General features: G+C 42.2%; 1 protein-coding gene across 8 annotated transcripts in view; it reads left to right on the top strand.

Annotated features, from left to right (window-relative positions):
- TRIO (trio Rho guanine nucleotide exchange factor) overlaps positions 1-13,099 on the top strand; it is a 263,757-nt gene that overhangs the window by 180,578 nt on the left and 70,080 nt on the right. For all 8 annotated transcript variants that reach the window (XM_081014562.1, XM_081014564.1, XM_081014565.1 and 5 more), the window contains exon 34: positions 9,057-9,300. In XM_081014562.1, coding sequence (XP_080870688.1) covers positions 9,057-9,300 — 244 coding nt within the window. The remainder of the gene's footprint in view (positions 1-9,056; positions 9,301-13,099) is intronic.

The following is a 13,099-nucleotide window of genomic DNA, read 5'->3' as shown; positions in this document are numbered from 1 at the left end:
ACCTTTGAGGCTCAACGTTCACCGCAAAATTTATGACTCCAGGCCTAGCCTTTCCGTGTTTGTGTCAATATTTGGACACTGCCAGGATACCTGTGACTCCTGAGAACTATCTTGCCACAGGCAATTCCAGGGCAGCAAATCTGTCACCTGAGTGTCACAATGTAAATTTATTATAAATATCTTTTCTGGCATCACTGTGCCAGTAGCAAAGGTGAGATTTATTTGTTTTAGAACAATGCTGTCAGAGAAACTATGTCAGTTCTGTGTAGGAAAAACCTCTTTTTAGTTTTCAGACGATGATAGGACCAGTAGATGATGCCGTGACGTGATAAATTTAGACCCTTGGGAATTGCTTCGCTTTTTTCATGGAAAGTAAAGTTTTCCTCCATATCCTCAGGAATGTTGGATACAACTTTGACCACAAAGCGCTTCATAAGGAAGATTTTTCAAGAAAGGGCCTTTATGGGTGCACAAGTATTTAATATTTCTGCTGAATTCACATAACCGTTCATTCTGAAATCCTACACCTTTGACTCAGTATTACTGTGCAAGCAAGGGGCAAATAAAAGATTCAAGTGACAAGCCCTCCTGGTAAAACAGGGGCTCAACTTTTATCTTAAGCTTGAGCCAGTAAATAGTACATTGTTATTTCTGGTCCACCTGGGTGAGCAAAGTACAGAGGGCTAGAGACTCAGCTACACAGCTGCAAATAAAACGCTTTAAATGTGTTGTAAAGTGCAGTATACAAATGTGCCACTAGGTGGCAACAGTGAGCTATGCAAAATTCAATGAATTTTTCAAAACTTTTTTTTAAAAGCATTTTCAGAGCATTTTTTTCTATGTGTGTAGATTCCACCTTGGTGTACACAACTAGTAGAGTAAGTAAGTACTAGCTGGCTGGACCTGGTTACTTTATGAGGGTAGCAGTGTGTAACAGAGCTAATGCAGCTGAATGATGTTTGGATAATTTGCTGTGCAAGATGTTTTACACTACATCATTATTCTGATATGAGGGCTTTACTGAGAACTTAATGGCTCCAGAGTAGACACACACCTCGAAATAATGTTTTAATGGGCTGACAAGCTTGTGACCATCTAGATGTTGTTGAGATTAAAGCCACAAAGGAGGAAACTAAGAAGAATTCTTTATTTTGGGAATCTTTTTACATATATAAATCATAATATGTGGCTTACTGTGAGTACGCAGGCAAGATGCCTATGTGTTTTCTAGAAAGGCAGCGTGGAGGAAAATCTGGACAAAGTTTCTGAAGTTCTGATTTGCAAATTCATTAAAAGTTGGGAGGTTAAACTGGTATTTAATTTCATTTTTATTATTCATTAGAAATATTTATAATCTACCGTTCAGCAGAACGTCTCAGGGCAGAAAAATGCATTGTCCAAACCAACAATTAAACACTAAAATGCAAAATCCCATTACAAAGAAAACCAGCAACCAAAACTCAAATGCCCACTTTACCTCACTTTTTAATTTTGCGTATTTGTTTCCGCATTACTGTATTTAGGATGTTCAAATCTTTGTTATGCAGCTTATCAGCAGAATGTTTATGAAGTGATGAGCGAAATCTAATTTTTTGATTTTGCTGAATGAGGAAGTAATGAGGTGGATTTGGATTTTCAATCGTTTCACTTTTGTTTTGAGCCACTTTGGGCATATTCATAGGGAAAAGCAGCGTACAAATAGTAAATAGTACATAAATAATAAACCTAAAAAGCTGAAGAAATAGGATATTTGCTAACTTGCGCTTAAGAAATATTGTTCAGAGCATCATACAATAAAGACTAAAAACAAGAGTCTTACAATAAGTATAATCTCCTTAACATCTATTAACAGATACCAAAACTCCCTTAGAAATGTATCTACCGTATTTTTTGCTCTATAAGACGCACCAGACCACAAGACGCACCTAGTTTTTGGAGGAGGAAAACGAGAAAAAAAATATGCGGAATCTCAGAAGCCAGAACAGCAAGAGGGATCGCTGCGCAGTGAAAGCAGCAATCCCTCTTGCTGTTCTGGCTTCTGTGATAGTTGTGCAGCCTGCATTCGCTCCATAAGACACACACACATTTCCCCTTACTTTTTAGGAGGGAAAAAGTGAGTCTTATAGAGCAAAAAATACGGTAATTATTTTCAGGCCCATAGTACTAAGATGGGACTGCCCTGATGTAGACCCAGGCCTTCTTATCATGCTTAATGGCACAGACCTAGTTTCCTCAGGAAGGTGGCTAATTCCTTTTAAGACCCAGATTGGTTCAGTTTATGAGTTTCGCTTTTGATGGGGGCTAGATACATTTAAACTGCTATTTTTATTTGCTACGCAGCAGTGCTGCGCTTCAGTTTTGCTTCCCTCCTCCTTTCCACTTTCTTTATCACAATTGCTTTGATGTTTTATGAAACTTCGAAGGCCATCTGTGGCAGAAACGCAACACACACACTTTGTAGATTAAGTGAAGTAGTGGGAGAGCCTGGATGAGGCATGGGTCTGCGGATGGCGGTTAAAAAATAAACTGTTCACCACATGCTAATTTGAGGCATGACTCTAATAGTAAAATGTCAGCATCTTCCAAAGGGCGGTGATGCTGCCTTGTAAATTGGCAACTCAATCTGTCACGCTTTTTTTTGTAATAGTTTTTGGGACTTCTCTGAAGTGTTGCCTTATGCTTCTTCTTTCCCCCCCGGTTGGTAAATCATACACAATCCTGAGCAGCATGTCTTGGGTAATATGTGAGATAGGAATTTTGAGGTCTTAGATATATGGTAATGTTAATAAGTTACCAACCAAGTACATACGTAGATCAGCACAGGAAGACCGAACTGGAACCATTTTGATTCCTAAACTGAGTAAATGTTTTCTCTGCAAGGTCAAAGTGGGAAACCTCCCATTGTCTTTTCCTTCACTAATCCTGTCTTAAGGGCACATTTAAGATATGAATAGGGTGTGAGCCTGCGACAGGGCCCAGGAACTAAGTATTTATCATTACAAAGGACTGGCCAGGCTACCCAGGCAATCCAATCAAGTAACCTGCAAGACAGGAGATAAACAAAGACAGGAGAAAAACAACATTCAAATTTCTGTTTTAAGACCACCTTTTCTGTGATGTAGGTATGATGTATCTGAGGGGTAGTCTTAGGTTACACCCCTTCTGTGATGTAGGTATGATGTTTCTGGGGGTGGTCTTGATCTACAGGGTGGCAATTTCAAAAGTCTTTATAAGGCCTTGCACGCCATTGTTCTGGGTCCCTCCTCTCTCCTGCGGGTGAGGGGAGCACCCTGTTGCAACAGATAAATAAAGATCAAGCTTACTAGCTGCCTTGCTTCTCAATATTCTCTGGTTGGCGTCTGTTATTCTCTCCTACCAATAGGGAACCTATGTAAGGACTCTACATGGGCTCTTGGATACCCCATAAGGGAAAAGGGCAAATTTTTGTTTACAACATCTGTATGTTCAAAAGACAAAGTAGGGCTCGTAAAGAAGCCCTGCTTCTCTTGAACTTCGGAACCAACCCCCTTGAAATAGCTGTTTATTGGGCTTGTCTGAGGGCCACAGCAGCCATATATTTTAGGATCTTATATATGGTGTTTGCTCTCGCCCAAGTCAAATTTTGAAGGTTGGGATTTGCATGTCTCTTTATGAAAGCAACCATCAGCTTTGCATGGGCTCAGAAGCACTTGAGGTACCCTGATTGTTGTTGTGTGTTTTTACACAAGTTGGCAACCCTAGGGTTGCATTCTCAGTGCTAACAACAGGAGCCACTTTTCCATAAGTGTATAGGAAAATGTTCCCTCCCGCACTCCTTGCAGTATGGTGTAAGGTAAAGGGAGCCCTGACTATTAGGTCTAGTCATGACCGACTCTGGGGTTGCGGCGCTCATCTCGCTTTACTGGCCGAGGGAGCCGGCGTACAGCTTTCAGGTCATGTGGCCAGCATGAGTAAGCTGCTTCTGGCAAACCAGAGCAGCGCACGGAAACGCCGTTTACCTTCCCGCCAGAGTGGTACCTATTTATCTACTTGCACTTTGACGTGCTTTCAAACTGCTAGGTTGGCGGGAGCAGGGACCGAGCAACGGGAGCTCATCCCATCGCGGGGATTTGAACCGCCAACCTTCTGATCGGCAAGCCCTAGGCTCTGTGGTTTAACCCACAGCGCCACCCACATCCCCGCAGTATGGTGTATGAGGCCTAATATAAAAATCAGAGGAAGGGGATGCGACTTGATCAAGATCTATAAGATTGTGTATGGTGTGGAGGAAGTGAACAGAGGGAAGATTTATCCTCTCACAGTGCTAGAACTCTGGGCCAACCATTGAAGTTGAATGTTCGAAGACTCGAGACAAACAGAACGAGGCATTTCTTCACACGGCACATAGTTAAAATACAGAATTTACCACCACAGGAAGTAGTAATGGCCACTGTTGGACTTTAAAAACAGCCCTGTTTGGGGAAGTTTTTAATATTTAATGCTGTACTGTTTTTAACACTTGATTGGGAGCTGCCCAGAGTGGCTGGGGAAACTCAGCCAGATGGATGGGGTATAAATAATAATAATTATTATTATTATTATTATTAAAGGGGGGTGGACAAATTCAGGGAAGATAAGCCTATTAGTGGCTAATGGCCATGATGACTGCATGCTGCCTCCCATGCTGGATGCAGTAGGCCGCTGGAAACCAATGGCTGGGGAGCAGAAATGGGCCGCCCCACTTGCTAGCAGGTTCCACAGGGGCAGCAGATCTTGCCTCCAAGGAATGCGTCGCCCACTGCTGCTGCCGCCACAGGATCAGTAATGGCTGTGGCCTGTTCCTTGGAGTCAAGATCTGCCTCCTCCTTGGCAGCCTCTTGGATTCGTCAAGTCAGATGGATGAGGTTCCCCTCTTTTTCCTGATGTAGATCTTCACTCATCCCTTCTTCCCTGGTGGAAGGGGGAAGGGTGCCATTTTGTGGTTCTCCTCAGGTGCCAAGATGGCCGGGCTTCTAATAGTCTATTTTGAGCACTGGTTGTGGAACTAGGTGAATCTTTGAGCTGATCCGGTAGCACTCTTCTTCTTTTGCTAAATCCTCAGTGGTTAATAGTGGAGAGAGACGCAGAAGCTGTTAAGCACCTTAAAATTGCACTTCCTGAGCTGCCCTGATGCATTTTCGATGCAATTCCATGCAATTTACTCGAAAGTCAGTCCTACTGTCCTCAATGAGGCATACTCCCCAGTGAATATGACTGGGATGGCAGATTTCCTGTCTTGAACCCTTACTTCTCAAACCCCAAGATAAGTGAGCAAGGCTGGGCTTCCATCTGCCCTCCCAAATACCTCTTAGCTAAGTCATTGTGCTTTGCAGTGCACTGTGAAGAGCAAGCTTTTATCTTTATGGCGTTTCCCACTTTGATACAGCTTCCTCGGGAATGAGCATGGTATCTCTGAGGCAACAAGAAGCACTTTGAAATGCTCTTCAGTAGAAAGGCTTTCATAAGTATGTGTTTAATTTCCTTCTGTGTTTAAATTCCAGCTTGGCTGACTGACTACCTTGGGAAGGCTGTAAACAGGCAAATGTTTCGGTCAAGAAAATAGGATAAAGTTAATAATTCTGTCATGATTTTTAGGCGTGCCTTTCACTTAGATAATTATAGAGCATAGGTTTTTTCCCCCCTCCAGTTCCTGCTAAATTGTTAAAGAATACCAGTAGCACAGTAATGTTCCATAATCTGGAATATAGGCTCTCACACAGAATCCAGAAAATATATTTCCTTCTTAAAGCAAGCTTCTAGACCTTACGATTTTTTTAAAAAGAAATTTGAAAAGGGTTTAGCAAAGCAAGATGTGGAAAATGATATTGCTCATGCAAATGCTCTTCCGCTTGCTCTACTCAAACCTCTGCCATTGCTTAAAACTGCCATTTTCTTCTCAGTATTCCTCCCTTCTTGTTATACTCAAAGCTTCAGCTCAACTGCCTTGGTGTGTGAGAGAGACAATGGGTGCAGAACCCTCAAATATTGCACAATACTTCACTCAATGCATTTTATTTCTGGAAGTGGTCTGTGTTTGAGGGAAAGTTGAGGGAGGGGAAAGGGAGCTGAATGGGAAAATGGGGGTTGCAGAAAAGCAAATAAGAAGCTTAGGACTGGGTGTGAAGGTGGAATCGAGTGCGAGAGAGGCTGCAGAGTAGGAGACAGTGGCCTTGTAACTGGGTGGAAGTTGAAAGAAGGCCTTAATAGTTGCTTTTTAAATTTTATAATAATTTATTAGTTTTCAATTGCAGTCCAATAAAAGCCTCATTATAACAATGCCAGTTTATAATGCAATTATTAATACCAATCATTCAAATACCGAATTATATAATTTAGTTAAAGTGGCCCCCCGCGTACAAGAATTGATGGTTTTCTTTATTTCTGGGTTTCAAAATCTTATTAGTTTCAATTACATTATAATAATTATGTTATATAATAATAATAATAATCCCTTCTACAACAAATGCAGTATTAATAACTTCTATTTGTGTTGACACATTAAATGATTTATAAAATTTCAAGTGAGGAACTCAAACTATATCCTTGTTCTTCCTGTGTGTGGCAATTATTCTGTCCTTGGTGTTTCTTCCTGTCCTTGTAAGATGTTATGTCTTTCCCCTGATTGTTGCTGTTAATCCATCATGCCTTGGGTGGAGCTGATTTCCCATTTTTGTTCCAGAAATTTCTCCATCGCTCCATCATGTGCTTCATTGTTTTGCACCGAGAACTGTCCCAGTAAATAAGCTGTTTTCACCACTTTTCCTCTCAGCTGGAAAGAAGGAGTGGTCTGTGGAACTGCAGATGACTCAATAAAGAACCTTATCAGTTCCTTGGCAGCTCATAGACGCCTTTCATCCTTCCTTCCAGCTGAAGATATATGACCATTTATCCTTCCAATTGTATTAAATTCCAAATCCTCTTAGCGTTATTCAGTTCACTTCATAGATACTAAAGGATGGGGAAGAGTCAGCTCTAAGTTTCCATTGTAAACCTTTTGCAAAATAGAGCTTCCCTCCCTTTTTCCTCCCCCCTTTTTTTGCACACACAGTTCCGTTTGAAGTTATATTCCATATTTATAATCCAATTTCCTCCATCCTTGCTTGTACAAATATAATTTGAACTAACGCTCAGAGAAGGGTGGCTGAATCATAAATGTAGAGAGGAAAACTTTAAATAAAGAAACTGTAGGCTCCCCTCCCCCCACACACATCTTTTGCACCGAATGAAGTCTTATCTCAAATTCAAACCTTGAAGTCCTTGCAGTTGGTTTGTTCTGCAGTTTTGATCTCATCTATTCTATCATGCATCCGTACATTAGTCCAAATTAAGCTCTAATTAACAAGAGAACCTCTGCTTCTTAATGGTGACATTGGAGGGTTTTCGGTAGGCAAAGTGCTTTTGCACTCAGCGCCTCCCTGCCCCCCACATCCCATGCCGGAGCGAGAGCCAGGTACCAAGACGAACTGCTAGTGAAGTCCGTTGCCCCCATCCCTGGGGCGGAATTTGCAAGGATGATATACCCTCAATCATCCTTGTTTTTCCTTTGCCAACGATCTCCCGCTGTCATGAGGGCTGTCTCCAGTAAGGCATGGAGGAACCGGAAGCCCAGGCCTTAGACATTGCAATGTGCAGCAGGAGGAGGAAGAAGCAGGAGATTGTGTGCAACGGGTGTAAAGCAGAGCTGCAGAATACAAGACCTGGCTTCAGAAATGGAGTTAGGAAGCGGAAAGGTGAGGGCAGTAGTTGAATAGGGTTGGAGGCTCTAGGGGGTTAATGTAGGGGTGATTGTTGAGTGGAGGAAGCAGGGGTGCACCCCCTAGTTATACATACAAAGGACCTGCCCTAAGTCCGCCCTCTCCCTTCCATCCTTGTTTTTCGTTTGCACTGCTTTACTTCCTCCGTGTTTGGTTTAATACACCAACGCCCAAACCTGCAGGAACACCAGCTTCCCACGTGGAGACTGACGTGTTGCAGACACCTGCAGGTTATTTGAGCCTCGATCCTCCATGACAAAGCTGGTAGAGCCCAGTTTTGAATGATCTGTTATTCAGGCTGATCTTCAGAATGTTCTGTTCGCAAAGTTGTCGGTGTGCGTACGTTTGAGGGAGGCCTACGTTTTGACGTTTTGTGGTCAAACTCTAAATCAAAAAGGCCCTTTTCTCAGAGCCTTCGGGCATACAGCTGTTTTCAATTGTTCCTGACTCCTATCTAGGGAGAGCCATAAAAATAAATCAGTGCCAAAAAAAAACAACTCGAGAGCTTTCCTTTGCCTCCCCCCTCCAGCCCCTCTCCCAGCCTCCCTTTGGCATAATTTTGAATGGACTGAGAGCAAATATATAAGAGAAGTAGGGCTGAGGTGGGAAAGGGCACCCCAGCTCACATTTAACAAGCGAGAAGGCAGCTTGTTTCTGAAAGTGTGCACCTCATAACTTGAGTAGAGACTGTCCAGAGAGACTTAAGTAGGAGCAGTATGATTAATTCCTGCCTGTGTCTTGACGGGTTCATGCTGATTTATTTTACTTCATTATGAGAAACATAAGGCTTCTCTTTACCTCCCCTCTCCCCCTCTCCCTCTTCCAGAACTAGGATTTAGGAAGCAAGGCTGGCAGGCAATGGTCATGGGAAAGCTCTGAGAGAATTGCAGACATCCTGAATAAAGTTGTGTCACACAGAGTGTGGAAAGGAAGGGAGGAATTGACCCAACTTTTTTTTTTTTTTAAGTGACTCCGTAGCGGATAGCTTCTTACACTTTAACTTAGCATGGCCTATCAGTGTCCTTAATGACCAAATACATTTTCCTCACAAAATCGCCTGTGCCTTTCAGAGTTCAGAAATGACAGCAACCGGTTTAACGAAATTGGCACAGTAAAATCACTTTCCTTGCAATGTGCTAGAATGTGGCTGAGAATTGCTTTTTTGCTTGTTTTGGGACCATTGTAAGAAACCCTGAAAATATATTGATGTGGGTGGCATGCCCCACCAGAATTCATAAGCCTACGGTACTAAACATTCCTCTGTTTTGTTGGCTTCTTTTGCAGCTGTCTGGTGGGTGTGAGTTGACCGTGGTCATCCACGATTTCACGGCATGCAACAGCAATGAGCTGACAATCCGCCGTGGTCAGACAGTGGAGGTTCTAGAGCGGCCACACGATAAGCCTGATTGGTGCCTAGTACGAACCACCGACCGTTCCCCAGCTGCGGAAGGACTTGTACCCTGTGGGTCTCTCTGCATTGCGCACTCTCGAAGCAGCATGGAGATGGAGGGCATCTTCAACCACAAAGGTAGGAGAACCAGGACTTGGAAGTCGTCTGCCCTTATAGAATCATAGAATCATAGAGTTGGAAGAGACCACAAGGGCCATCGAGTCCAACCCCCTGCCAAGCAGGAAACACCATCAGAGCACTCCTGACATATGGTTGTCAAGCCTCTGCTTAAAGACCTCCAAAGAAGGAGACTCCACCACACTCCTTGGCAGCAAATTCCACTGTCAAACAGCTCTTACTGTCAGGAAGTTCTTCCTAATGTTTAGGTGGAATCTTCTTTCTTGTAGTTTGGATCCATTGCTCCGTGTCCGCTTCTCTGGACACGGAGCAATGTTTTGTTTCTCCATGTTCATATTTCTCCATGTTTTGTTTATCAGTGCTTTGAGAGGGTCTTTGGAAATTGGTGCACCGCTTAGGAGTTACAGGGGTTCATGCCTGTTAAATGACCGTCACCTCAGCCCTGCACATGTATTTTTATTTATTTTTTAGATTTTTAAATATTTTTATTAAGTACAAATTAGAAAACATACATATTCACAACAAAAGAAAATACAAAAGAAAAAGAAAATACATCTAACCAAGGGGAAAAAATTAGAGAATGTTTTGTCTCTTTTCATATTTACAGTTATTTATACCTCTATAAAATGCTATTCACAATAAAGCAGTGAAATGAAAGATAAGATATCAGAAAAAAGAAGAAAAAGAACAAAGAAAGAATAAAGAAGTAAAAGAAAAAGATCATAGGTGCAGCCCTGCACATGTATGATGAGACTCTGTGCACCATGTTTTGTAGATTTTGGGTTGTGACATTAAAGTGGAGCTTCATTTAATTGTTGTCCACACTGAGTATTACAACAGCTCCATGGGTGTGGCAGATTAAATATGGGTAGTAATTTGGCTGTGCTTGTTGAACAGCCCTATCAAAGTGGTTGAAGAACTGCGGGACGTACCACGTGGCTTCTCAAAAAATTGCAATAGTTCCACACAACTCCCAAATGTAAAAGCATGTATTGCCACATAGCTAGATGACTAGGATCTACAAACCGAGAACCCTCTTACAGCTGATAAGATCCCCTCTCCCAGTTCTCCCCTGTGAATTGCGGAGGAAAGGGAAAGGGTCTATTCACAGGTTTGCTCGCACAACACACTGGCCAGACCTTGGCTTAACAAGACTGCATGAGTATGTGAGCTCCCTTCTCCTTTTTGCAGCCAAGCCATATTGAACCAAGCCAAGGTTTAGCGTAGCCTGTCATCCAAACTGAGTCTGGTGGTTAAGCTCTCTCCTCGCTAGCCGTGAGCTATATAACCAAGATCTGGGTTTAGTTAAACCTTGTGGCTAGTGAGGAGGGTGGGTAACAAGCCCTGATTTGGTTGACATGCTAATCCAGACTTTGGCATAGTAGCCAAAAGGACCAGAAAGGAGAAAATCAGGTGTGAGTTCCTCTCCAGGAGCCCATGCAGTCTCACTAAGGTGCAAGGTTTGACTTCACCTAGTGAAAACCAGGCCAGTGTGCCAGGAGCGAGAGAGCGCAGCTCCAACTTCTCAACATCCACGTTGCCCAGAGAAAACTTTGGAAGCTGATCAAGGGGGTCAAGGTTCGCACTGGTCTTTGGAGAAAGGAGTGGTGAAAGAGATTTATACTGCTTTTCTCCTGAGGTCAGCACAAAGTGTGAGAGAGATACTCCCACCTTGAATGCAGTGAAGAACTTGAAGGCGCTGGGTAAATAATGCCCACAAATAATGGCTGTTAACACCAGCGTGATATTTGTGGACCCTTGCGCATGACAATCTCGTGCTTGACAGTCTGAGGGAGTTAGAGAAGTTTCAGGGGAGCGCCGTGTGTTTAGAACAAGCCAAAAGATATATTGTATGTACTTGTAAAACAGACTTACCCAGCACAAACTGCTTGTCTGAGCCGTTTGTTCCATACTTAATTGGTATAAGACATCCGTGTACTCAGAACTGTCTCGGTGTTCTGTTTAATGTATTTGTCAGACTCTTCATAACAGTTTGCCCTGGAGAGAGAATGCAGCCTTCAAGAGTCTCACCACCACAACTTTCTTACATGCACTAGGAAGAGCTTGCAGAGTAGAATACGTAGTAAAGTAAACTGGTTTTAGATACTTAGCTTTGTATGTTTTCTCCGGTTCCAAATCATGGAACAACTTATTAAGTTGCAATTGTTAAGAATTTTCCCCGGGGAGAAATAAACCTTAGCATATATTTAAGACGGTGTTTGCAGCCTATCTGCTAAGCGACTGAGCTGTGAACCAAGAACTCCCAGGTTTTAATCTTGTCTCTGGCCTGAGTATCCTTCAGTAAGCCAATAACTCTGAACCTCGCCTGCAATCTGTGGATAATACTTTAAGGACTGTTGGAAAGTTTACTGAGAGTTTATGAAGTGCTTTGAATGCTCACATCTTTGAATGCTTATTATTGATAATGTTATTATTACAAAGAAAACCTTGGAGTAATTTTACAACTAAACCTTAGGATGGTTAAAACACCAGTATGCTAGGCTTTGTTTATTCTGCTCACTTGTTCTTCATCAACTAAAATATGCAAGCTGTCATATTGCTGGGGGCATAGTTGAGTACAGTATTGGTTTTTAATAGTTCTCAACAAAAGGCTTTGTGTGAATACCAGGCCTATCGCACACACTTAAATATACAATCGGTTTGAGTTCCTGGACAACACTTGACCATGCAGCCAGATGTGTTGATGGAGTGAAATCAGGTTGTGTATGTGACAGGATGGCTACATTTGCTTCTGTCTCTTGCTAAATTCGAAAAAGTCATTTCAACATTAGCAGAGAATGTTCTGAAATCAGCGGGCGTCAGGGCAACCAGATTCTGATGATGTAGCAACAGCAACTGAATTGACGTGTTCCTGAAAATCACAGTTGATACACCAACCCATGATAAACAACTGCCTCTCAGGCCTTGAAGGACTTGATTAGCTTATGATACCCTGTTGTAAGTCAACTATGTCAATGTATTATTTATTTCTTATCAGGTTTATACCTTGTCCTTCTGCACTAGGCTTTCAAAGCAACTGACAAAAGGACATAGCAATACAATATAAAAAGAGTTATTAAGGTGTAGGAACCACAGTCACTATAGAAGAACAATAAATTGTTCAGCTGCAGAGAGAAGGTGTTTGTGTGCTTGCCCTGCATTAGATTGTTCTTGCTTCTTAAAGTAATTTAGGTGATATACGCTGCATTTCTCAAGATAGCTTAGTGAATTTATTTTGCAGCTGTTTGGGACTTCTTGTTTCCGTGTTTGTCCACAGGGCTGCTTTGAACATTGTGGCCAGTCTTTCATTGGGAGTGCAATTAATTCCACGTGCCACTAGGTCGCATGACAAACTGTTTCTGATGTTATCAGGACTTTGAAAAGCAGTTTGTGATATAGCGTTTAAGGGTTTTTATGGATTAAGAGGACTTCCATGATAGCACCTGAGTGTCTTCTAAACATAAATTTAAAAAATCCATAACAAACTTGCAGAAAAATGGCAAGCAGTTCAGTTTTAGTGATTCTGAGTCTTGGGCAAATGGTGTTGCAAATCTCTTGCAACTTTTGGGGTTTCAGTAACGTAAGTAAGCTTATTCCTGGCCAGCGTTTACCATAAAACATAACTGAATCATTTGGTAAGGCAAAAGGATTTAGGTATTATCTATGCTGGTTTATTCTGTATTTCCTTGACAGTGCCTTGAAAAATTAAAGCAGAGTTGGGGATCTGTATGCTTGAGTCATAATTTTGCCAGTAAGTGTTCTAAGGCATGCATATTCAGAAGCTCAGGATTTTGCTTCC

This window comes from Podarcis pityusensis (assembly GCF_964106645.2).
Source record: "Podarcis pityusensis genome assembly, chromosome: 7".
NCBI classification, from domain to species: domain Eukaryota; kingdom Metazoa; phylum Chordata; class Lepidosauria; order Squamata; family Lacertidae; genus Podarcis; species Podarcis pityusensis.
The sequence above is the reverse complement of the archived record's forward strand: the minus strand, read 5'-3'. Positions and strand labels throughout refer to the sequence as shown.